General features: G+C 34.9%; 1 protein-coding gene across 2 annotated transcripts in view; it reads right to left on the bottom strand.

The window, feature by feature from the left end:
- DPY19L2 (dpy-19 like 2) overlaps positions 1 to 26,851 on the bottom strand; it is a 74,556-nt gene extending 47,705 nt beyond the window's left edge. For both annotated transcript variants that reach the window (XM_039862736.1, XM_039862735.1), the window contains exons 1-6: positions 26,284 to 26,851; positions 21,999 to 22,023; positions 20,625 to 20,712; positions 18,072 to 18,209; positions 8,620 to 8,740; positions 5,843 to 5,936 (exon numbers count right to left, since the gene is read on the bottom strand). In XM_039862736.1, coding sequence (XP_039718670.1) covers positions 5,843 to 5,936; positions 8,620 to 8,740; positions 18,072 to 18,209; positions 20,625 to 20,712; positions 21,999 to 22,023; positions 26,284 to 26,665 — 848 coding nt within the window. In that variant the 5' untranslated portion in view covers positions 26,666 to 26,851. The remainder of the gene's footprint in view (positions 1 to 5,842; positions 5,937 to 8,619; positions 8,741 to 18,071; positions 18,210 to 20,624; positions 20,713 to 21,998; positions 22,024 to 26,283) is intronic.
- Positions 26,852 to 27,236: the final 385 nt, after the last annotated feature.

Genomic DNA, 27,236 nt, shown 5'->3' on the forward strand with positions numbered 1-27,236 from the left:
AAAATAGTTTTTCATAACATTTTCCTAGAATTTAAAACTATATTTAAAATGTCATACATAGTATTACCATATAATAGTAAAAATTTCAGAAGTACCCATCCATGTAGTTATGTTTTAATCTTAAATGTACAAGCATATAAAGTATATATAATCTGAATTTTATAATTTATTATGTTTAAAATATTTTCTAAATAAAGTATATAAGATGTGAACATAAGATAATATTTGACAAACAAGCCAGCAAGCACTTCAGAGTCTATATTGCATTCTTTGAATATTCGGAACGAAGGCAAATAATTCTCTTTTGAAATTGGATTTCAGTGACTAAGAGATGAAGACAAGAGTATAAAAGTTTCATTTAGCAGTAACTTTGAACTGTCTAAACTACTGCAAGTATTCTGTTCTTGTGTCCTAAAGAAACAACGTAGAATACAAAATCAGATCAAGGAAGAACCATTTCTTAAAGCTGCCTTTTCTCCGTATGTTGTCCATCACTTGTATCCACATTTGGAAGAAAATAAATATGGTTGAATGATTAAAAAAAAAAAAAAAGCAATGAACTTAAAAAACAAAAGAAGCAGAGGAAAGCTAATGAGAAGTGATTTATTACTACTAAGAAATTTTCACTAAAGGAAATTCAAAGAATGCATTTTGAAAAGTAAGAAACTGAGAAGGAATGTGTGAGAAGAACAAATACTGCATATAGAAACTTAGGAACATGTGGATAACTTGAAGCAAGATTTGACAACATAAACCATAAAATAAAAACAAAAAATAATGACTTGACCGATGTGGAGAGGTAATAGGAGCACCAAACTGTGGTAATAATTATAAGAGGGAGGGGCTATTTTGAGCAAGGTGTTCTTTAACATTTTATCATTCACCAAAAGAATAGAAATGGAATATTAACTTTCCAAGTTAGTACCAGTGGGGGAGGCTATGGTAAGAAATACAAAATACCCCCACAAATTCCTATTTCTTTTCTCACAGGCCATTGTCTCCAATATCCTCACAGTTTTAATGAACTTTTGCAGCCAACATTTGTTCTATCTACATATCCTTCTTAAAGACAGAAGCTTAATAATGTATTTGATTTTCCAGAACTCTGTAACCAATTTAAAGGAGATGATTACCCTTGGGTTGCTCTACCAGTGAAAAATATTAATTTTAAAAAGTTCTACTCCTGTGTAACATTTCCCATGCTTGAAAAGGCATAAGAAATATGAACTACTTTCAAAATAGAACATTTTAAAGCCTGCCAACATAATCTTAAAGTACTCCTTTTCCCTCAAAATATCGTGATGAGCTTAAATATGTTTTTCCTATATGACATACACATAGAAAAGTTCATAGAAATTTCCAGATAGTTCAAGGAACAATTATAAAGTGAACATCCTTGTAACCATCATATGTCATTAAAATAGGAAACTGGTCACACCCTGAGTCCCCACTTGGCACCCCTGGAGACAGCCACTATTTTGATTTTTGTAATTATCAATATAGCCATATATATGTGTGTATATGTATATGTATGTATATATATCATACTTCAATGTTTTTAAACTTCATACAAATGGAAGTATTCAGTATTTCTATTTCGTGCCTCCCTTCACTCATTTAACATTGTAAGATTCATCCATGTTGATGTGTGTAGCTATTGTTCATTCATTCTCACTGTTGTATAATATTCCACTATATTAATAAACTACGGTTTGTGCGTTTCTGTTGATGGATGTCTGACTTGTTTCCAGTTTGGAGTTATTACAAACAATGCTGTTGCAGTACTGTACATATTTCCTGGTGTACATGTGCAAGAGTTTCTTAGACATGTATACTTTAAGTAGAAATTGCTGAGTTATAAGGTATCTGCATCTTCTAATTTACTAGATAATGCATGCTGTTTTTCCAAAATAGTTGTACAAATTTATATGTTTACCTGCCGTGAATAAAAGAAGTTCCTTTTGCCAATCTCAGTGGATATGAAATAATATCTTATTGTGGTTTAAATTTGTATTTTCTCAATAACTAATGATGGCGGTCAACTTTACATATGTTTATTGGTAATCTGGAATTCTTCTTTTGGGAAATGTCTGTTCATAAATATTTTGTCCATCTTTTTATTGGGTTGTCTGTCTTCCTAGTCTTTGCTTTACTTCCTAGAATATAAACTCCATGAGGACAGAGACTATTGTTTTATATTCCAAGCACCTAAAATAGCGCTCTTGGTCAAATTAATAAATGTAATGTCTGGAAACTATGTTGGGTATTATGCTTTGTAGTTTATGGCTTATCTTTTCATTCTAAAATGTTCTAAGGAGCTTCAATTATTTTCATCAAATTTATTTTTTTCTTCATGGCTGAACTTTTGTACCTTGTTTAAGAAATTCTTTCTTATCCTTAGTTACTGATGATATTCTCCAATATAACATTCTCAACACTTTATAATTTTGTGTTTCACATTTGAGTTTATAATCCAATGAGAATTTATTTTTCATAGTTTCAACTTCTCTTTGTTCTATATGATCTTCCAATTATTCCAAAACAATTTGTTAAGAAACTTATCCTTACCCACTTAACAGCAAAATCTACTCTATCATACAACTAGTGTCTTTAAATGAACAATTCTGCTTCTGGGATCTACTTTATTCCAATGATCTATTTGACTATTGTGATGGCAATATCACATTGTCTTATTCTGTATTTTGTAATACAGAAATGATTAATAAAGGAAGTCCTCCTATCCTCTCCAAGAATATCTCAACTATTTTAGGCCCTTTGCATTTCTGAATAATTTTAAAATCAGCTCATCAAGGTTATCAACAGTGATAGTGCATTGAATCTATAAATCAATATGGATAACTCTTATCTGTTTAATATGGAGTCTTCCAATCCATGAATATGGTATGTCTCTCCATTTATTTAGATATTCCTATATGTCTCTCAACAAAGATTTACAGTTTTTCAAAAGAGGTCATATATATTTTTCATTAGATTTTTTGTTAAAAACTTCGTGTTTTACATAGGTATTAAACGTGAACCTTGGTCTCGAAGAGGCTTTTGTGAACTTGACCCCAAAAGCAAGAGAAGTAAAGACAAACATAAATTACTGGGACTATATCAAACTAAAAAGCTTCTGCAGAGCAAAAGAAACCATTGACAAAACAAAAAGGCAGTCAATTGAATAATAGAAAATATCTGCAAACAGTACCTCTGATAAGGTGCTAAAAGCCAAAATATATGAAGAACTCATACAACTAAATAACAAAAACGACATGGGCAGAGGTCCTGAAGAGACACTTTCCCAAAAAGACATACAAATGACCAACGGACATATGAAAAGATGCTCAACTTCACTAGCTATAAGGGTAATGCAAATCAAAACCACAATGAGATATACTCCCTTATACCTGTTAGAATGGCTATTATCAATAAGACAAGAAATAACAAGTGTTGAAGAAGATGTGGAGAAAAAGGAACCCACATACACTGGTGGTGGAAATGTAAAGTGGTGCAGCCACTATGGAAAACAGTATGGAGGTTCCTCAGAAAATTAAGAATAGAGCTACTATATAACCAGGGATCTCTTTTCTGGGTATCTACCTAAAAACTTTGAAAACATTTATTTGTAAGATATATGTATCCCTATATTCTTTGCAGTATTAATCACAGTAGCAAAGACATAGAAATAACCTAAGTATCATTCGATGTATGACTGGATAAAGAAGATGTGGTACATACATACAATGGAATATTACTCAGCCATAAAAAAGGATGAAATACTGCCATTTGGACAGTATTGGAGACAACGTGGATGGATCTTTAGAATATGATTCTAAGTAAAATAAGTGAGATGGAAAAGGACAAGAAGCATATGACTTCACTCAAATGTGGGATATAAAACAGAAAGCAACAAATGAACAAACAAAACAAACAAACTCATAGACCCAGACAACAGTATGGTGGTTACCAGAGGGGAGGAGGGGGAGGGGGAGGACAAAGGGTAAAGGGGGTCAATTATATGGTGATGAAAGGAGACTAGACTTGGGTGGTGAGCACATGATGCAATAAACAGATGATGTATTACAGAATTGTGCACTTGAAACATATAATGTCATTAACCAATGTCACCCCAATAAATTTAATTTAAAAAAAGAACTTTGTTTTCAGTGCTATTCTAAATGGTATCCTTTTAAAATTTCATTTTTCGTTTGATGCTAAAGTATACATTTACAATATCTGTATATTGATTTTTATTTCTAGTAACAAATTTTCTTGTTATTTTAATATTTTATCCATTGATTTTTTGGGGGGGAGGATTCTATGTAAAATAATGAGATCTGCTTGTAAAGGCACTTTCTTCTCTTTTTCAAGTTTTCAGTCTTTACAACTATTATTACTTTTTCTTGAATTATTATGCTGGGTAGGATACCTGGTACAATCTTAAATACATCACAATTTTTCATTGATTTTATACTAGTATTTTTATGCTGAAACTTCTTAAAACAAGGCATGTATATATATTAAACTCTATACAGACACAAACCCTATTTATTGTAAACTCAATAAAATACTTGTTGAAAGATTGAATCTAGACTTTTAACTTTAAATGTTGTACAGTTCAACGATAATATTGTAAAGAAAACCGATGATTCAGTTGTATTCTGCTGTAAGAAACAGAAAATCTGACAAAAGTGGCTTAAATGATATGGATGTTTATTATATCATTCAATAAGACAATTAAAGATAAGTGTCTGTTGTCATTGGTTCAGTGGCACAGAGCTGTGAAAGCCCACAAACGTGCTAAGTTTCTGGCCTTTCCCTCAAGGTCTCAAGATGACTGCAGCTGCTCCAGGTATCACATCCAAGTGAAAACAGGAAAAAAACAGAGAAGGGGCAGCTGACTCTATCTTTTTGTGGGAAAGGCAACTGCTTTACTGGGTGTAACCAAAGTTGATTTCACCTTATTTTTCACTGAAAAAGCTAACTCCTATGGCTATCCCAGGTTCAAGAGAGGGTGGGAAGCAGGATACAGTTGACCCTTGAACAACATGGGTCTGAACTGCATGGGTTCTCTTACATGTGGATTTTTTCAATAAATACTATAAATGTATTTTATTAATAATATTTTATTTTTTCTAGTTGGCTTTATTATAAGAACACAGCATATTTTATATTATATGTATATATCATACAAAATATGTATTAAGCAACTGTTTATGTTATCGTAAGGCTTCTGGTCACCAGCAGGCTATTAGGAGTCAAGTTTTGAAGGAGTCAAAAGTTGCATGTGGATTTTCAACTATGTGGGGGATCAACGCCTCTAACCCCTACATTGTTCAAGGGTCAACTATATATGACGGTCATAGTTAACTTCAACCTGTCACCTGAGATTGAGCTACCCAAAACAAAGTGTAATACTGTCGTCAAGAAAGACAAATATAAGTAACATCCATTTTCTTTTACTGCTGTCTTAATTTCACATGTACAGAGACTGAAATTAGAAATAATCAGCTACTAATGCCAACCATAGATCCCCTCTAATAATTTTACATATGACCAAGAGATATTTTCATTAAAAATTTTGTTAAGGAATCTTAATTAGCTAAAAAACAAAAAAAAAAATCGCCACAAGGATAAAAGGAAGGCCTTCATGATATTATTTTAGTGACAGCTCGTTTCTGGTTGCATGATACTGAATAAGATTCTGAAATATATAAAGAAAATCTACAAACTTTCCTACTGTTAATCAATTAATCTCACTAAGTATCATCTTTATATAATCAACAAATGTCAGCCAGTCCTTATAACTCCACTGAAAGATCGTTTAATACAGCAGTCTTACCTCAGGTACGAACCATATATGAAGAACAATCCCATCATTATTCCATTTAAAATAAAAATGACACCAACATAAAAGCAAGCAGGGTCTCCCAATCCTTTAAAAAACACAGAGTATTCAGTATTTAATGAATAAATGGCAATACAGCAATTCAACAAGATTATCTCAGTGTTTGTAAGCAAGAGCTCAGGAATTTGCTGAAAGCATTTGCTTGTCAGATTGCTATTCTATTAAACAGTTACATCAGGACTTCCCCTTACATGAGATATTATTAGTTACTTTCACATTTTATACTTTATTGTGGTTACATTTACACTTTCTCGACTTAAGTATTACCATACTGCAATAATTAGTTGGTGCTTCACTTTATATCAGATGCTGCTACTGCTCAGTGTCTAGAACTGTCTGTACAGTCACTTGGTAAGTTACAAAAGAAAATCCATTATATTATTTTTATATTTTGCTGGCTCTCAGGTGAGTAAAATGTGGCACTGGAACTCAAAGATCGGTTTTAGTCTATATGAGATAATCTAGTTATTTCATCCACTATTAGGTATAGCCAGCACCTTACTACTTAAATCCTGTGTATAAGACTAAATATATATATATATATATTTTCACATATATATACACATACATATATATATTTGTATAAAGACTATTTATATATTAACACACAGTCTACTAGGTGCTTTACAGCCTTCATCTCACATAATTATCGAAACAAATCTAAGGTTAGGTGGTGCGAAAACACTTTTTTTAATGGTCGAGAAAACAGAGCTGAGAAAATTTAAGTAACTTGCCCCAAATTCTTCAGTTATCAAGTTATCAAAGTCATTGGTGGAGCCAAGAACGGAAGGCTGGCCTTTTTGATTCCTTCTCCTTCTCGAGCGTTCCTTTCCAGTCTGTCCTAATAACTCCTCGCCCTCTGCACACCTGCCTCAAGGCTGGGCCACCTCAGGCTCTGTCCTGTCCCCTCTCCTTTTCTCAGTCCGAATATTCTTCCAGGAAATTCCACCACTTCCATGGCTCCAGTTAGCGTCTACAGACAGATGACTCCTAATTTTATATTCAGCCCAGAATTTTTTTCTTATTCCTATACGTACACATGCAGGTGGTCACTTGACATGTCCACTTTGAGCTGTCGCAGGTACTTGAAACTCGTGTAGCCAGTCAAACCTGCTACTTTAAAATTTTTTTTTTAGCATTCGAAGGGCCTCAAGACAGAAACCAGTGTTACAAGACTTGGCTCTCCTCCTCCTCTCTCATCAACCAGTTACCAAATCTCGTTAATTCCGCTTCCAAAATAACGTTCAAACCCATGCATTTCCCAGTTATCTTTCATTCAGTCTCATCTGCTGACAGCGTAACAGTCTCCTGCCTGGCCTCACTGAACCCACTTCTGTCCTTTACTAATATCTTTTCCACAGGAGGGAAAATAATGCCAAAATAATGTTTTAAAAATGCGAATCTGACCCTGCTTACATTTCCAGCACCGTTTCATACCATTTTTTCTTCTCTCTCTGCTCCAGAAGTCTAGCTTTCTCTCAGTTCTCTCTTGCCTCGGAAATTTTGAATTTGTTGGCCCCTGTTCTTGAAATACTCCTTACTCTTAAGTTGAGCAAACTTATTTTCTTATTTGTAATATGCGTCAGTTATAACCGCTAACATAGTTCTTATTTGTAAATTCTATGAAGGTAAAGCTCCGTGTCTACCTGGTTCACCTTTGGGTCCCGAGTGCCAACGTTAACCTATCACTTAGTGGCAAGTTAATAAATATCATATACATACATATATTAGGTGATTTTTCCATCTCTCAGAACAGGTTATACCTTCTAAGCTGACTGAGTCACTCTAGTCTCTCATGTTATAAGGCATTTTCTCCTTTCCTATCCTTGGCACAAAAAAAGTCTAATTATGCCTCCAATATCCTCTAACGATACCATTTTAGATGTTATAAACATCACTTAAAGGAATCGGTAAAAATGTAAGGGAAATATGAAAATACAGATTTAGTATATATTCTGAGAGTTGAATGTTACTGTGAATAAGTCTATAAAAATATATTTATAAAATACACTGAAAAAAATATACTGAGTAGTCATGTTGTGGAAAAAATGAAAAAAAACAAAGAATAAAATAACTGTGTAAATGTTATGCAAGTAGATATATGCGACTTTGAATAAGAGTATCAAGGGACAGCATAATACCTAAATCTAAGTATTTTAAAAAGTGCTAAAAAGTGCTAGAGTACTAAATTTCAAGCATCGTAAGTAGCAGTGACAATAACAGATCCTGGAAAACTGTTAGATGATTCCAAAAATGGTTCCTTGACAAAGATAACAATATAGAAGGTGTATATTAAGAGTGTGAAGTATTTCTAAATCAATCTATTATTGTATATCTAATTTTAAATATGCTTCCACAACTAAATTTTCACATTAACTATTACAAGTAGATATCTGACTGTTTAACCCACACCCCCGAATTTATATATTCAAGCTACCCCAAAACTTTTTTCTATCTTATTCTGAAATATTTAGGATTGCCTTACACTGAGGCATATTACCCCTCAAACAGAAATGAATACTTGTATTTTAGTAAGGACATAGCCTTCTCAGAAAATTACTTTAAAGGTAAATACACTTTTAGGTGAATCAGTTGTAGAGTGTTTTAAAATATTCAATCACTAGTTTACAATAATTCTTAAAATAAGTTATAACATATTTATGTAAACATTAATGACAACACAGCAGTATTTCAGGGAAAAAAAAACATGCCTTCGCAGCTTTGAACTTCATTTAGAGGTTCTACTCTGGTGACATTCCAGCAGGTCTTAGTTTCGAGGCCAAATAAATTCATTATTCCCACAAGTGTACGATACCAGAAGGCTATAATCACCTACAAAAGATAAAAACAGGAGAGATAGTGGAGGAAAATACATTATCTTCATAATACCAATTTTTTCAAAATCCATTTCATGATGGTTGCCTTTGACATTATGAACTTTTACAAATGTATTTAAGTCATTTCATTTGGGAAATAGTTGTTTGAAAATTATATAAATACACAGACACAGTATCGACTAAGTTGTATATCACTGAGTAATGCACATCAATAAAAATTTATGTTGTGATCATTATCTCTGTAATATACTCTTATAATCAACTCTGTAATATAAATAAGAGTAACTATAAAATCAAGTCTTAAAGTATATGTTAAAACAAAATGATAATAGCAAAATACAAAAATTGACAGAAATATTTCATAACATGTGATCTAGATCCCTGATTTATTTTCTTCATTGTCTAAAAAAATATAAAACCAACTGCATATGGAATAATAGCTCCTGTGCCCACTAAAACTCTAACCAAACAGATTAAATATAACCAATTCTTCCCAATCTGCAATCCACTTTTAAAATTTTAAAGACAAGGGAAAAGAACAATAACAAAAAAATTAGCAACAAAATGCTCATGGCTGAGAGATTAAAAAATATATAATTTTATAGATTTGGGGAAAAAATACAAAGAAAAAAGTTAAAAAATAGAGTTCAAAGTAAAAGTAAAAACTACCTAGAGCTAACTACTTGTACTATTTTGGTAATCACCTTTGCAGTCTCTCCCTTGGCATATAAAAACATAAAGTTGAGTTATTCAATATTATAAAATAGTATGTATTATATAATGTTAATGAAACACACATCACTAAACAGCATCCTAAACATCTATATCCAAAAAGAATAAATTTACTATTTTATAACTTAATTTTATAAGATTGACATTCTGCTAAATTTATCATTTTTACCATTGTGTGTTTATCATACATGTACAAAACATTACCCCATTAAATGTATGTGTTAAATCTAGAATTACACTCCTTTCTGGGTCATAGCTTGATATAGTAGAAAAGTACAGCTTTGAAGTCAGAATTGAACTCAAATTCTCACTCTACAAGTTATGGTTCTTATGGCTTGACGTAATCCTTCAACTTCTGAAACTTAGCATGTTATCTCTAAAATGTTTAAATATCCAGATTTCGATTTAAAATCACTCATCACATCAAAACCCAGAAAGATCTCAAACTGAATGAAAAAAAAACCAACAGATTCCAACAAGGATAAGACAAGATTATTAGAATTATTGCTCCAATGGGTAATTATGAACATGTTTAGAACAAATGCAAAAAACAAAGTCTTAACAAAGAAACAGAACATGTAAAGAACAAATAAAAATTTCAGAACTGAAAAAAATACAATAACGAAAATAAAAACTCAGTAGATGGGCTTAACAGAGGAATGAAAGGGATTGAGGAAAATAATCAGTGAACCAGCAAACAGAACAATAGAAAGTATTCAATCTGAGCAATGGGGAGAAAAGAGAGTGGAAAAAAATCATAAAAGTTCCCTGGGGACCTATGGAACTGTCAAAAGTTCTCACATTTGTGTCACTGGAGTCCTGAGAGGAGAGGAAAAAGGGGAAGCCAAAGCTAAGCAAACCAAAAATAGAATAAAACCAAAGAAATCCAAACCAAGACTCATCACATTTTTGAAAACTTTTAAACATCATCCTTTTAAACACTTTTGAGAACTAAAAAGGATAAAATATTGAAAGATACGAGAAGAAAAAAATACTCCTTAAAGAAGGAAAATGATTCAATAGACGGTACATTTTTCATCAGAAGTCATAGAGGGCCAGAATGAAGTGGCACATTTATCAAATGCTGAAAGAAAAAGCTGTCAACCCAGATTCCTATATCTAGCAAAAGTAGCCTTCACAAATCAAGAAAACTTGATATGAAAGATAAAGAAACACTAAGAAAACGTGTTGCCGAAAGATCTACCCTAAAAGAATGGCTAAGGCAAATTCTCTAAACAAATAAAGCATATAAAAATATATATATATCAAAATTTGTGGGCCAGAGGTAAGGTAGAGCTGAGAGGGAAATGTATAGCAGTAAAATTAATACATTAGAAAAGAGGAAAATATCAATAATCTAAGCCCCTAAGAACCTAGAAAAAGAAGAGCAAAATAAACACAGAACAAGCAAAACAAAGGAAGGAAATAATAAGAAACAGAAATAAGTGACACTGAAAGCATTAAAAACAATAGAAGAGCTCATTCTTTGAAAAGTTCAATAAAACTAACAAACCTACAGCAAGACTGAGAAGGAAAAAAGAGAAGAGACACAAATTACCTGTATCAAGAATGAAATGAAATATAACTACAGAATTTTCATATGTCAAAAAGATCAAGGAATACTATGAATAACTCTACACACTTAAATTTAACAATTTAGATAAAATGGACCTGGAAAAACAAAAACTATCACATTTCACCCAACATAAAACAGATTCAAATAGTAGTACTCTTGTGCTCCCCGCCCCCCTTGTTATATATGTACCTATTAAGAAAATTGAATTCAAATGTAAAAATTCTTCAAACAGCAATTTCCATAACCTTGCCCAGATATTTGCACTGAAGAATTCTACTAAATATTTAAAGAGTTAAAATCAATTCTACACTATCTCTTCCAGAAAAAAAGAATAGAGAGCACTTGCCCATTCGTTATCCGAAGCTAATATTACCCTGATACTAAAACCAAAAAAGAAAGTACCAAAAAATTAAATCACAGGCTAATATTGTTTATGAAAACGTATAGAAAAAGCCAAAATATCAGCAGATACTTCAGCAATATGTAAAACTAATTATATGCCATGACCAAGTGGGGTTTATTCCAAGAATATAAAGCTATTTCAGGAAGAAAAATGAATCAATGTAACCCATTGTATTAACAAGATAAAAAGAAAAATCTTGTAATCATATCAATTGGTGCAAAAAAAGCATTTGAAACAATTTAATACCTATTTTGATAAGAACTTTCAGAAAAAAAAATAGGAATAAGAGGAGAACCTCTTCGACTTTATAAAGGTCATGAGTAAAAGACTTAGAGGTAACAATATACTTTAATGGTTAAAGAATGAATGCATTCTCCCTAAGACTGGCATGGATATCCACATTCCCCAGTCTTAAACAGTGTTGAAAGTTCTAGCTTGTGCAATAAAGTAAGGGAAATAAAAACATATAGATTAAAAAAATAAAACCATCTCCTATTTCATATGACTATGTATGTAGAAAATTCCAACAAATTTACAAAACAAAACAAAACCCTCCTAGAACTAATAAGTGAGTTCAGTAAGGTTGCAGAATAAAAGCGAAACACACAAAAAAAATCAAATGTATTTCTATATACCAGTAATGAACATGTATTCATCAATATTGAAAATATAATCACTTTTATCATCTCTCAAAAATCATGAAATACTTAAGTGTATATCTAATAAATCATGTACAGCACTTGTATACTGAAAACTACACAACGCTAATGAAAGGAAGCATAGAAGAACTAGATAAATGGGAGACTTACCATGTTCATAAATTAGAAGACTCAGTAGTAAAGAAGTCAATTCTCTTCAAATTTAATTACATGTTCAATGCAATTCTTATCAAAATCTCAATGAGATTTTATAGTTATGGAAAAGAACATTGTTAAATATATATTAAAAGGCAAAGTAACTCACTAAATCAATTCTGAGAAAGAATGAAGTGGAAGGGATCATTCTACCTAATCCAAGACTTATTGTATAGTTACACTAATGAAGAGTATATGGTATTGGCAGAGGGACAGACATGTGAATTAATGGAGGGGAGCAGAGAATCCAGAAATAGACCCACTGAAATATGCCAAACTTGTTTTCACAAAGGAAAACAATTGGACACCCATAGGTTAAAAGAAAAAAAAAAGAACCTAGGCCTAAGTCTCATGTCTCACATTACATGAAAAAATTAACTCGAAATGACATGGATTACAGATTTATATGTAGAACAGAGAACTCTTAGGGGAAAAACAGAAAATCTTTAGCATCTAGGGCTAGGAAAATAATTTGTAAACTTGACACCAAAAGCACAATTCATAAGGAGAAAAAATGATAATCAAAAATTTTAAATTATAATGAAAACCAAACATATCTAGATTTATGGAATACAAGTATAGCAGTGCTTAGAGGAGAATTAGGGGATTAAATGCTTCTTTGAGAAAGAAAAAAGGTTTTATACCAAGGAGGTAATCATCCACCTTGAAAAACTAGTAAGAAAAGATAAAAATAAATCCAAAGTATGTAGAAGGAAGAAAATAATAAAGATGAGAGAAGAAATCAATGTTATAGAAAACAGAAAAACAATAAAGATAAATGAAACCAAAAGCTAGTGTTTTTTGTAAGTATCAATAAAGGGAATAAAACTCTATCTACATTAATAAAGAAAAATAAATATACAAATTACCAAAGTCACAAATGAAAGAAAAACATCATTACAGACAGTAAAAGAATATTAGAACATGATGAACAATTTTATGTCAATTTAACTTTTATATAACATTCTTTGAAAGATACAATTATAAAAACTGACAAAAAAACAGAAAAATCTGAATATCCCTATTTCTAATAAAGAGATGGAATTTACAAATAAAATCCTTCCCATGAAAAAACCTTGAGGCAGACCTCGGTGGTTTCATTAGTGAATTATTGCAAACATTTAAAAAATAAATAATAATGTCACGGATTCAAGGTCAACACAGAAAAATTAACAATATTTCTATATGTTAACAATAAACAATCAGAAATGAAGTACATTTTAAATATTATTTATAGTAGTTCCCACAAAACCAAAAATAATTAGGTATACATTTTATAAAATATATGCAATGTCTTTATAATTGTCTATATCCAATAAAATCTATCTTAAAAACTACCAGAATAAGTGAGTTTAGTGTTGTTACAGGATAGGTCAATAAACATAAAAACTATTGTATTTCTGTATATTAGGAACACAGTCAGAAATTGAAATTTTAAAACAATATCATTTACCACAGCATCAAAAAATTAAGCGCACATAGATAAATCTGACAAAAGGTATACAAAATCTGTATGCCTCAAACTACATAATATTATTGAAATTTAAAAAGACCCAGGTAAATGGAAAAATAAACTGTGTTCATGGATTGAAAGACTCAATATTATTAAGATGATAACCTCCTCGAATAGATTAAAAAATCTATAGATTGAACACAATCCAAATCAAATGTTGGCAGCTGAAATTGAAAAGCTGATCTAAAATTCACATAGAAGGACAAAGGGTCTAGATTAGCCAAAATAACATTTAAAAAGAACAAAGTTGGAGGAATTTCACTACTTGACTTTAAGATGAATTATATAGCTCCAGTAATTAAGACAGTGTGACACTGGTGTCAAGATGGATAAATAGATCAATGGAACAGAATAGAGTCCAGGAACAGACTTACACATAGAAGGTCAATTAATTTTTAAAAAGAGTTTGAAGGCAATTTAGCTGAGAAAAGATATCTTTTTAACAGCGCTGGAAAAATTGGATATCCATCAATGAAAATAATAAACTTTGATCCACACTTTATACAAAATCTAACACTTAATCCTAAACTACACACTTAATCCAACATGGATCACACACCTAAGTGTGACACTTGAAACTATACAATGTGTAGAAGAAAACACAGAAGAAAATCTTCATGACCTTGGGTTAGACAAAAATGTCTTAGTTATAATACCAAAAGCAAGATCAATAAAAGAAAAAATTGATAAACTGTACTTCCTCAAAATTAAAATTTTCTCCTCTTTAAAAGATACTGTTCAGAGAATGAATAGAAAAACTACATACTGTAAAGCATATATGTGCTAAAGGACCTGTACCCACAGTATGTCCACTTGTATCTACAATAAATAAGGAACACTCAAAACTCAGTCATAATAAGGAAAAGAACCAAATTTTTAAAATTTCCATTTAAAAATGGGCAAAAATTTGAGCAGACCTTTCATAAATGGCACATGAGAACGCAAAAAGATGCTCAACATCATTAGTTGTCAAGGAAATAAAATTAAAACCACAATGAGATGCCATTACCCAACTATTAAAATGTCCGAAATTAAAAAGGCTGATCACAGCGGGTGTAGCTGACCACGTGGAGCAACTGAAACCTCGCATGCACTACTGTAAGGAATGTGAATAGCACCACCACTTTGGCAATATGCTTTATACAGGAATGTTCATGGCGGCTTTATTAATAATAGCCCAAAACTGGAAAAACCTGAATGTCTGTCAAAAGGCAAGTGGATAAACAAAATGTGATACATCAATACAATGGAATAATAGTAAGCAATGAAAACAAACTATTGATACATTACGATAATATGGATTAATCTCAAAGTAACTCTACTGAATAGAAGAAGGTATACAAAAAAAGAGTGTTTTATAATTCTAGTTATATGAAATTCTGAAAAAGTGCAAAGTAAACTATAGTGACAGAAAGCATACTGGTGGTTTACCGGGGGTGGGGTAGGGTGAGGCGAAGAGGTACAGGAAAGAGGGATCACTAAGGAACACGAGGAAACTCTTGGGGTGATGGGGTGGTGGCTGTGCTCACTGTCTTGATCGTGGTGGTGCCCATGGGTGGATACATATGCCTAAGTCATTGAATTTTATACTTCATATATGTCTAGTTATGGTATGTCAATTCTACCTTAATAAATTTATTTAAAAATTTTTTAAGTATATATAATAGAAAATATGAAGTAAAACTGTTTTTATTCACAGACAACTTCATCATGTTCACAGAAAATCCAAAGGAATCTACAAAAAAGCTCCTAGAATAATTCGCTTCGTCAAGATGCAGGTTCTAGGTTAATATTCAAAATCAGCTGCAATTTCTATACAAAAGCAACAAAAAATGAGAAAATTAAATTTAAAAATAATACCATTTATAAGAGCAAAAAAAGAAAGTGCTTATAAAAGACTACATGCTGAAAAATACAAAATATTGCAGAGACAAATTAGAAAAGATTAAAAAGTGGAGATCTATACCATTAACATGGATTGGAAAATTCAATATTAAGATGTCCATTCCTCCCAGTAAATGTATAAATCCAATGCAACTTCAACCAAAACCTCAACGAGATTTATGGAGAAATTGATAAACCAACTCTAACATTTATACAGAAATATAATTTTGAAAAGGAAAAAGAAAGTTGTATAGTTACCTTATTTTAAGATTTACTATAAAGCTACAGTCATCAAAGCAGCGTGGCATTGGCATGAACACAGATATACAGATCAACAGAATAGCAGAGAATCTAGAAACAGACCCATATATAAAACGAACAATTTTCAATATACGTGCAAAGACAATTCAATGGAGAAATGATGGTTACCACAAAGAAGCACATGCGAATTTTTTGGCATTATTTTCAATGTTTTATAACTCGATTGTGGTGGTGGTTATACAGTTTTATGCATCTGTCAAATGTATAACTCAAAGAACTGTATACTCAAAATAGTATGTTTTATTGCATGTAAGTTGCACCTCAACAAAGCTGATTCAGAGAAAGTAGCCAGCAAGAGAAAAGATATGCTCAGCGTGTATGACTAAGGATTAAATTTAAATATATTAAAATATATAAAATATATAAACTATGCCACCAAATCGATAAGAAAACAACTATCAAATAGGTGACAAATATTTATGCAGGTTATTTAGAAAAGAACAAATATCTATTAAATGTGAAAATATTCTTAACTTCACAAATAATAAGGGAAGGACAAATTAAAACAAATAGCATATCACAGCCATTAGAAGAGCAAATATCAGAAATTTTGACAATTTGCAGTCTAATAAGGATATGAGGGAAAGTGAATTCTCTTACACAGCAGGGTGAATTGCTACATTTGCTTCAGAGAGCAGTTTAGCACTATCTGATCAAGTTGGAAAAACACACATTCTACAACATCGATTCAACTTCTAGAGAAAAATCTTGCACATATACAGTTAGAAAATACGTACAAGAATATACATTTTTAGAGCTGTTTATAATTTAAAAACTGTAAACAACTTCATACACAAAAATAGCCAAATGTAGAAATTTATTTTAGAATTCACAAAATAAGGGAGAGAAAGGGGTGAAGGGTTAATAGTTGACAGATTGTCACAGGGATGGGAAGCACGGCACAGGGAACGCAGATGGCAGTAATGTAGTAGCTATGTGTAGAGCCAGAGGAGAGAAAGAGTTATCAGGGGGCTCATTTCATAAATTATATAAATGCCTAACCAATGTGCTGTATATTTGAAACGAATAATAAAAAAATATTTTTTAAAATACATGAACAAAATAAAGAAAAGAATACATATACATACAAAGAATTCAAAAATCCAATGTTTAGGGGAAAGCTGTAGAATGATATATTCAGTATTAGAGCATTTATAAAAACACATAAAACAATCCTTGGAGACAAGGACTGATAGATACACATCAAATTAATGATAGTATTTGTGGCGATGGGACAGGAGCAAAGGTGACTTGAAGAACCATATTTTCATCCTTTACTTATTTTAAATATCTGAAGCAACAATGTCAGAAGAGTAGCATTTTATTTATTCTAAGTAGTTGATCACACGTATTTACATATTTGCACATTATTCTTTAAATTTCTGTGCTACATACATTTCAAAATCAAAATAACTTTCAAAAGCTATAAAATATGAAGGATTAAAAAACAACTTTTAACAAATCTGCTGGATTCTGAGATAACTCAAAAGTCCTGCCTACCACGACATCAAATTAGCATTTATCTTAAGAGTTCACAAGTTGAATTTATTAATTTTTTTTTCCAATTTCTAGAATTTGCAGACTACCATAAAATCCGTACTGTTTTAGACCAAGCAATAGAAGATATTCACAGATTTCTGGTATATAACTAAATAAATCTCACTTTATTAAAGCAACTCCAAGGTCACTGTCCTGCTCATCACTTTCACTGTCCCTTCATGTGACTGGTCTGCCCAACCACATGGTATTCGAAGTTCATGGGCTGTCCTCATTTAGAAGCCTTCTCGGCTCTTCCCATTTGCTCTGTTTATTAAACTGGTCACTGCTTTCACACTGAGCTTTTTTGAGTTCAAGTGAGCACAGTTTCTGAGGTCTTTGAGTTTAGGAAAGGAAGTTTGATACTGTGTTCATCTATACGGATACAGACAATCAATAATCCTTAGAGGTCCCTTCCTTTTAATAACATCATTGTGTTTACTTACTACTTTCTTTCTGATTAAAAAAAAAATCACTGTACGAACATTTATCCCAAATTTTACTTACCTCTGGATAAAGATGGAAGCGTTTCACTGCATTTATCACACGGGGGTATTCGGTGAGCCTGTCGTTCATAACCATCCACAGCCCTTCCAAAAACGAAGGTGCTTCAATGATGGTCTTGAAGTAGGAATAATAAAGTCCCTTTAAAAAGGCACAAATTGTCAATGTAAGTAAAATTTGAAAGTATTAATTTTGATCACTCCTTTTAAAATAATTTCTTCTGGGAAAAAGAAAAAAAAAAAGGAAAAGAATAACGATTTTCTGATTTCCCCTGGCAACCACCGCATTCTTGGACTCAAAAGGCATACGTTTCAGGTTAGCCCTGTACTAGTCTTTCCCATTTTCTGATAGTTTGAAAGAGTTGGAGGGATAGTTAAACGTTTTAAGGAGCTTTTCTAACCACATCTTAAAATATGTATGCAATACATTTTTAATTCTACCAAGCCTAATTTTCCCCTCAGTCTAGGTACCTAGAGGTTGAGATCCGATGGATTCTGGCATAAACAGAGATGCCTTTATGTCTCTGTACAACTTTGTATATAGAAAATTACTTCTTTTTCTCCAGCTCTCTAAGAAGTAACATAACATTCACAAGATGGAACTTCATGCTTTCAACTTACTTCCTTGCTCCCTCTAACAGCTCTGCCCAAAGTGAATGCTGACCAAATGACAAATGACCATTGCTCATGACAGCAATGCTGTGTCCTGAAATGGGGATTAGCTTAGTGTATTATTCCAGCATATGAAATAATGGCTTTATTAGGCTAGTAAAAGTTATGTTCAGTTAAAGTTCAAAGATTAACAAAAGCATGTTGTTTCATATTACTTTCCTCATCAACTTCCTGCTTTCCTCCCTAAAATCAAAAAGCAAAGAAAGGGCTACACTGTTCGTAATACGCTCTCCCTAGAAAACATTAAAAATAATCTTCAACTTTACACTCAGTCCTGCCTCCTCCAACCGCTTTATCTTTGAGAACTTAAGCAACAGTAGTGACTACAAAGCTGAGTTGTCACTTAGCTGATGTCAGAAAGAACATTTCCTCACATTTTGGATTGGTAAAATACGAGTTCATGTAAGGATTTTCCCTTTCTGCTTAGGAGGACAACAGAGCAATATAAGAATGACAGGATATCTAATATGCATAAGTCAATATTTAGAGAAATAGAAAATGCCTACATAAGTTTTTACTAATAGCAGCTATGGTTTTTGTGCCAGGATCTGTGCTATGTGCTTCGTTCAGTATCTCCCTTCATTTTCAATAAAACCCTGAACAGGGGATTAGCTTAGTGTATTATTCCAGCATATGAAATAATGAAATAATGGCTTCAGTAGGCTCCTAAAAGTCTGGCATTACTTCCAGTTAGCAGATGGGATTACTGAGAATCAGAGGGGTTACGTGACTAGTATCAGTCAGATAACTGACTCAGTCCAGTGATCGGTCATCAAAGTCCAGACTGCCCCACAGCTTCACTCTTTAATATTATTTTATATCCTCTCTTTGAAAATAATAACTATAAAATATTAAAAGTTCGAATGCTGCATGAATGCTCACATATCCAATTATTCAAAGTTTTAAGGGAACTGTCAGAGTGAGATTTAAAAAATAGTGGCTAAAGTATCTAAAATAGGCAAATTTATAGACAGAAAGGCTGCAGGGAGGGGAGAGGGACTAGTTAGTATTTAGTGGGTGCTGTTTCTATTTGGGATAACCAAGTTCTGGAGGTGGAGGGTGCTAACGGTGGCACAACAATGTGAGTGCATTTAATGCCACAGATTGTACACTTAAAAATAGTTGAAATGGTAAAAGCTGCCATTTAAAATTTTTTTAAGTGTAATTTCTAAATTTTAATTTAGCCACAATTAAAAACAAAACAAAAAAGCAGTGGCTACAGAGTCATGAGAGCCAGTTTCAGTTCTTCGCTTGGCCCCTCACTAGTGGGTCTGGAGGATGGTCCTGGTCTGTCTTCATTATAAAATTCTGCAGTTCTGGCATTTGTTATCCCATTTAATCCTCACTATTTATGTGAAGTATGTATGGCAGATGGCATTATCTCCATTTTATAAATTAGGTAGCAAAATAACAGGTAAATGATTAAAGAAATTATATCAAAAGTTGCCTCTTAAAAGAGATTATCTTGAAGTCAAGAATGGTAAAAAAAATAATAATAAAATAAAACAAAAATAAACAAACCAAAAAACAGTTGAAAGAGGCAGGTAAGACATAGGGTTTCCTACTCTAACCTAAGAGAAAGCAATTTCTGATCACATTTGATACTCCATATCAGCTCTTAAATGTTATCTTTGTTCTCCTCTTCCTCGGCTATTATAATTGATCTTTATTATATTAAAAAGTCTGTATTAGAAAAGGAGGAGAGATAATGAGATAAGTAAAAGGAAAGAATCCTAAAACACTTTCTATTGAGTTATAAGCCTAGGTTATAACTTGAGAAACGGTGCAGTTCACCAACAATTCATTTCACTTCCTAAAAATTTCCACCATATAGTCTTACAATTATTAAACTCCGGATTAATTCATTAGAAAAAAAGAACCTAACCATTTCAGTGCGAAAAGTCATCTCCCGCTCCAAAGATGAGAGGTGAGAAAAATGACGATCATTTTCAAACAGTGTTACTAAATGTGTCCTAGAAAAAACAAAAAACGAAAAACACGAAACATCATTATAAGAACACGTTTCAAAATTAGTACCAAAATAGTTACAAAGTACAAAAATCATAAAGTGGAAAAAGAACGAATTTTTGTAATTAATATTAACTTTATAGTTTGCTTACTAACTTATATAGTAAGTTATATAATCCAGTGTTGCACAAGGCTGAAAGTCCACAATCCAGGCCTCTAAATCAGAGCAGAGGTAGGTTTTGGTTTATTAAGTTTCACAAGTGACTCTAATGTACCAAGTTTGGGAAATGCTCCTTGAAAGGCCTTTGGAATATAATTTTAAATAGAACTACTTTACATTAAAGCAATTTTTAAATAAGTATAACTCCAAATAAAGGATCAGCTTTCAAGGGTCAAAGAACACAGGACTGTACTTAAAGATATTTTGTTAGTGTCGTTCAAGAAAACAGCTGTAGGTAATGAATATAGGAGCGTATGTGATAAGCAAAACTGGTTATAGTGAGCAATGATGCTTTCCTTCATTTACATGGCAAATGCTTTCCAATTAAGTAGAAAATAAAGCAAAATTCCATCTATCAACCTGGTCTTCTACTCACCTTCATTTACATACATATAGGGCGTATGAAAGGGTTCCAATAGCTGTAAAAAATACTTCTTACCATTACAACCTTGGTTCTATCATCAAAATCTCCCTGAAGACTAAATGGCCAGAACAGCACTAACCCAACGGGAGGCGGGGCAGATTCCATTCTTCCCAAGAACAGAAATCCCTGAGCTCAGGTAAAAATGATTTTACATACAATTTTTTACAAATAGACCACTTGTATAAAGCATGGTGTGTGTGCTCATTCAATTCCGTATTACTGTTGCACAGTCTTTCTCCTCATTTCTACCTGATTTCCAATGGACAGGTGTTACTAAACTTTCTCTCTCAGCTTATGTCACTAAGAAACCATCATTACTGTAAAATAAGCGAGCGTTTTTTTAGATAAAATAAGCATGCAAAGAACACAAGAAAGGCAAGATATTTAAGACACACAGTAGTGAATCCTTTGGTAAAGCAAAACATTCTAACAGATAAGTTACTACTCCCCTAACGCACCTATTTTGTAAATGCTGCTTCCCGTGAAGTTTTTAAAAAAGTAATCTATCTGTGTAAACTGTGTAAACAGATGCGCACACAGATGTTCCGTACACATAGCAAGCAGCTATGGTTTTATTATATGCAAACAGTGACAGCAATTTTTAATTCAAAGGTTTTTTATTTATTTCAAACTGAAACTAATCTTACCAGTGCAAAAGTCCCAAAAAGGCAGCTGGAAAAAAAAAAAAAGAAAAAAGTCATTAAAAGCTATATTATTATAATAATTACGCTATACCTTTACTATACTATTTCAAAAGCATTCCCTTATATGTCTAGAAAGCAGGCACGAGAAGGGTGGCTAGCCATTCTGTCTGTACAAGCATAGGAAAAATCCCAAAAGGACATAAATCACAACTCATGCTTACCTCTGCAGGGGGTTTTTGAGGAGCAAAGGAAGAAACTTGGAAGACTTTTGTCTCCAAGTTTGCAAATTTATGTAATTTGCAAAAGAGTGATGAAACTGATGATTTTGACCTTTTTGGTGATTCTTCAGAGATTATTCTCTAGTATGATCTGTTATTCTCTAATTCTTTGTACAAAATATTAAAAATAAGCACATATATACACTACGATCACCTCAATCCTTTCAGAAGTGACTCTAGCCAAGAGAAGTCCCTCTAGGCCACTTTCCCTTCTGCTCATCAGAATATGGTTTAAAGCAGGAAATCTCTTCATCAGCAGGACACCCAAAGCCCTGTGGGCAGTTCAAACCTTATGGAGCCTTGAGGGCCGCAGACTAATGGCCTGGGAGCCTCCTCTGCAGTCCCCATGTCAGCGTCTTAGGAATGTGGCTTTCTCAGGGAGCTGCGGACAGGCCAAACGGTGACACTGCTGTGGGGATGGGCTTTCTGAGGAGCTACAAACACTGTCCCTTCGGGTGGCTGGCACTCTGCTTATTTTCAAGGATATAGCAGAGCTGGGGAGAGGAGATGGGAGGAGGCCAAGTTAAAACTCCACAAACCTCACTGTTCTTACAGTTTGAGTAGTTTTTTGTTTTTTTTTAATTTTGAACGCATTTTCTTTAGAGTGTTGTAAACTTCTGGTTAATTTCCAAAGACTTGAAAAAGTTGATTCTGATAATCAAGTATCTTTGTTACTGTCACAGAGGAGGGAACTCACTTAGCTATTCCGAATGTCCTGCCCCCACCTCAAGATTTTATAATGGTGTTTTTTACTGTTTTTCCAAATACACTTAGCAAGTCATTTTACACACCACCACCGTTAACCTCTTAAAAATTCTAAAATGTATTCAACTTGGCTAACCAAATAAATGCAAATTATTCAATCAATTAGTAATAATAAAATATTGCAATATCGAAGACTCCCACCTGTACTTTTCTAGCTCTTTTTCATATTCCTAACCATTCTGGGTTCATTTCTACTGCTCTCTGCTCTTTAATACTTACCAGAAGATTTACCATTTTATACCATGATCAGCAAACTAGAGCCCACTGTCTGGTTTTGTACTGTCCACTGGCTAAAAGGGTTGTCATATTCTTAAAGGTTATAAAAATAAGGAAGAATAGGCTATAGAGACTGCATGTGGCCTGTGAAGCTCAAAATATTTATTACCTTGCTCTTTACAGAAAAAGTATACTATCACTATGTATGTTAACTCTTTACAATGTACAATATACTCTGAACTACTTTGAAATTAAACCTATACCATCCCTTTCAACTTGAAACAGATGCCCTTCTGATAAGACTTTATTAACATATACAGAGACTGTCCTATTCAACCATATTTGCATGCTCTTTCTCACTCTCCATGCAATTATATATATTGGTAAAAACTTTCGTAAGTGATATTTAAGGAAAAGGAAGAGGTCAAATATCCTACTAAATCCACCTAGCTTTCCAAAAACCCTCAAAATGTTCCTGTGTCTCTCACTCCCTCCCCTCACCCCACATGACACACCTGATAAATGCTAAGGTGTAATAATAATGCCAACATCCTACGTGCAAGAAGTGCTTATCACAGCCCCTTCCAAGGTCATGACAAAGAGCATGTCTCCTGGACCCCTGGATCCCGCCTATCAACCCCACCTTAGAAAGAGACCCAGCCTTATACTTTACTGAAACCAAGACCACTCGACACGAGCACTGCAAACTTCTCTCACGTCCCCGTCGATGTTCTGCACAGTCATCCTCGCTTTCTTCTATTCCCTGCCATCTCACGAGAGGAACTTTCTCTCTTCCTTGCCACAGTCAGCTTCTCAGATTTGTGCTTTTAATTCTGCCCTTCCAAATTTTCGAAGGCTTTGCTCCATCGACTGTTCCCCCTCTTGGAACCTCCATCTTACCCTCTCCTACTAGTCTTTCCTTTCCGCCTTCACTTCCCCTAGACTCTAAAAACCCTTCCCTTGACCTAGCAGCCCTTCAAACTCCGAAATAGTCTCCCCGCCCCCACCCACTCGCTGACAAGATTCTTAGCCAACTTCCTTCTTCTAAGTTCCTATAACTCTTTTAGAAGACCGACCCCAACGTACCTTTTCGTTCTCCATATCAATGACCTCTTTCGATGTTTATGCTTTTCAACCTCTGTGCAGCTTTTGACCAGACTCTCGAATTTCTTCCTCTGTTATCTTCCTTCACACCAATTCTCCCAGGTCTATTTTTCTGGCAACTTTTTTTTTTTTCTTTTAATGCTTATCTGGCTTTTCCTTTTCCTCTCTTTAAACTAAAAGGTTTTCCCAGATGCCTTTACTTTGCCCCATGTTCTCTCCTGGCAGTCTTTCTCAATGTTAAAGTTTTGATTCACTTGTAGATGGATAATTCCCACATCTGTAAATACTCATTCCTGAACTTTCTCTTTCTCTCACATTCTCCACTCTCTGCTTCTGTCTCACCACCAACCCCAGGCCCCTCGATGTGCTCTCGTCAACGCTCACCTCCGTCCTCTCTTCTCCATTCCCACTGTGCCATTCTTACTATGGCAGTTACTGCGCGGATTCTAGTGTTCAATGATTTTTCCTGCTTCTTTGCTCAGTCCATCTGCAGTCCGTTTTCGGACACTGCTGTCAAGGTCATCTCTCTGAAGCCCACTTCCAATCGTGTCACTCTATTTAAAAATCATTCAGTGCCAACCTTGTGAATGCACTAAACGCCACAGAATTGTTCACTTTAAAGTGGTTAACTTTGTCATGCGCATTTCGCCTCATTAAAAAAAAGCTTTTTTTTCCCTTAAAGAAAAGAATCAGTCAGTGTCTTCCTATAGAATGAAGTTCAAATGCCTTAAACCTAGTCTTGAATTAGACTCCATGGCTGGTCCCAGTCAACCTTTTGAACTTACTTCCTACTTCCTCTTTTTGTACACTTTTATGCCCTTCCTTTCGGCCTTCCTTCACTGTCATATTTTCTTCCTTCCATGACTTTGTTGTCCTATCAGCCTCTAATACTTGTTCTCTGCTTCGCACATCCACATATTAGCCTTTTTGTCACAATTTGAATCCCACTTTTTTTCTACAAGTCTTCCCTGATCTCATTTCCCACTTCTCACAGCATGTAGTATAGGCTGTCAGTACGTAACCCCACATTCACCAGTGTGCCAGGCGTGGGTGCACCAGGCTTCCTGTTTGGGGTGGCAAAACAGCCTGGCATCCGAGACCATGTCCATTCTGGATGTAGGGTGTATCTGCTGCCATAAGTAGCCGTCTGATACCATCTAACTATGAACCGCCATCTATTACTCCTCAAGTATTTTCAACAACCCAAATGTGGAGACTCATCACATCGGCAGTCAACTTCCATAACAGCAGTCAACTTACAGTGCGAAAGAAATCACAACTTATATTAGGAGACATTTATCTATGTTCCGATTTATATCAGTAGTCAGCCTGACCAAGGACTAGGCTCAAGATTGATTTTGCTGAAACAGCGATAACATTCAAGTTCTCTTAAGCTACAGAAAATGAGGCATGTAGGTAAAGAAGAATCTTTCCAGTATTTAAATAAGAAAATTCCCCCAATTTAGGCAATGAAGTTCCAGTGAAAGTAAATGGATATTAACATGGGACAATATGCTAATTTGGCCCTACAACTACTACTATTAAAGATTCGCGACTAATTTTAAAAATCCACGCTTTTGTTTTATTTAAGGCACAAAGGAACAATGTCTGCCCCTCGAGAGCTAAATAAATGGATGCCCTGATTAAGATAACATTTTGTCGGTGATACAGAGGTAATCATTAGGGTCAAAAAGCCTGGAAAATATTTAAAACAGAACTTAGTGGGCTAAGGATTCTTTTCAGCGATTTTCCAGAGCTTGGCCCTTGTCATTATTGCTGCTAGGCTTGCTTGTTAAACTGATCTTTAGGATGCACCAAAACCACTTCAAACCCTAGGCTCTGGGCCTGCCCATGCTGGCGGGAGGGCACCCGGTCGGAAGCCTGGGGACGCCTGCCGAGGGCTCTCCTTGCCCGGTTCTGCTCACCTATGCAGATGGTCAGCCTGCCCGAGAACTGACGTCTCCGTAACAGGTGCACCCTGTCGCGGAGCTGCTCCAGGAAACAGTTGAGGAATTGGAAGCGGCTAAGATAAAGGGTCTTTGCGACCACTTCCACTTGCAAGCAATTCTGTGCCTTCAGGTTTCGGATCCTCCGCGGCGAGTAGGCCCGGGCGCCCCCGGGCAGGTTCCCGCCGCCTACCGGCAAAGGCAGCTCCGGCTTTTCCACTTTCTCCTGCGGCTCCTCCTCCATCTCCGGCTCCCCGGCGCCGGTGGCCCGCCGCCGCCGCCGCCTGGACTGCATGACGCGGGAAGAGTGCAACGGCTCTGAAGCCCCTTCTTTGAGCTTACTTCTCGTTGGCCCGACCATTTTCTCATAGTCCCTGTTCGGATGGAGCTGGCTCTCTCTCCGGCGCGGGCCCAGCGGAGTAGGGCGAGGTCCGCAGGGGCTCGCAGCCTCAACGACTCGTCCCCGCCGCCGTTGCGGGCCCCCTGGTCGTCAAGGCGACCGCGAAACCTGGAGGAGGGGCGTGAGGCGCGAGCTCCACGTGCACGGCTCCTGCGCGCATGCCAGCCTCCCGCGCGCATCCATCATTCCGCGCGCGTCCATCTTCCCGCGCGCATCCATCGTCCCGCGCGCAGCCCGTGCGCGCATCCAGCATCCCGCGCGCAGCCCGTGCGCGCATCCTACCACGTGCGCAGCCCCTGCACGCATCCATCCTCCCGCGCGCACCCATCCTCCCGCGCGCATCCATCCTCCCGCGCGCACCCATCCTCCCGCGCGCACCCATCCTCCCGCGCGCACCCATCCTCCCGCGCGCACCCTTCCACGGGCTCCGCCCCGCGCGCGGTTTGGAGTCACGGACCCGCTGGCAGCCAAGTCTGAAGAACTCTCTGAGATTTCATTCCTTTCTTCGAGTTCAGGCTTGGCTTTGTTACTT

The sequence above is a fragment of the Pteropus medius genome, unplaced genomic scaffold, assembly GCF_902729225.1.
Source record: "Pteropus medius unplaced genomic scaffold, Ma_sr-lr_union100, whole genome shotgun sequence".
In the NCBI taxonomy this organism is placed as follows: Eukaryota; Metazoa; Chordata; class Mammalia; order Chiroptera; family Pteropodidae; genus Pteropus; species Pteropus medius.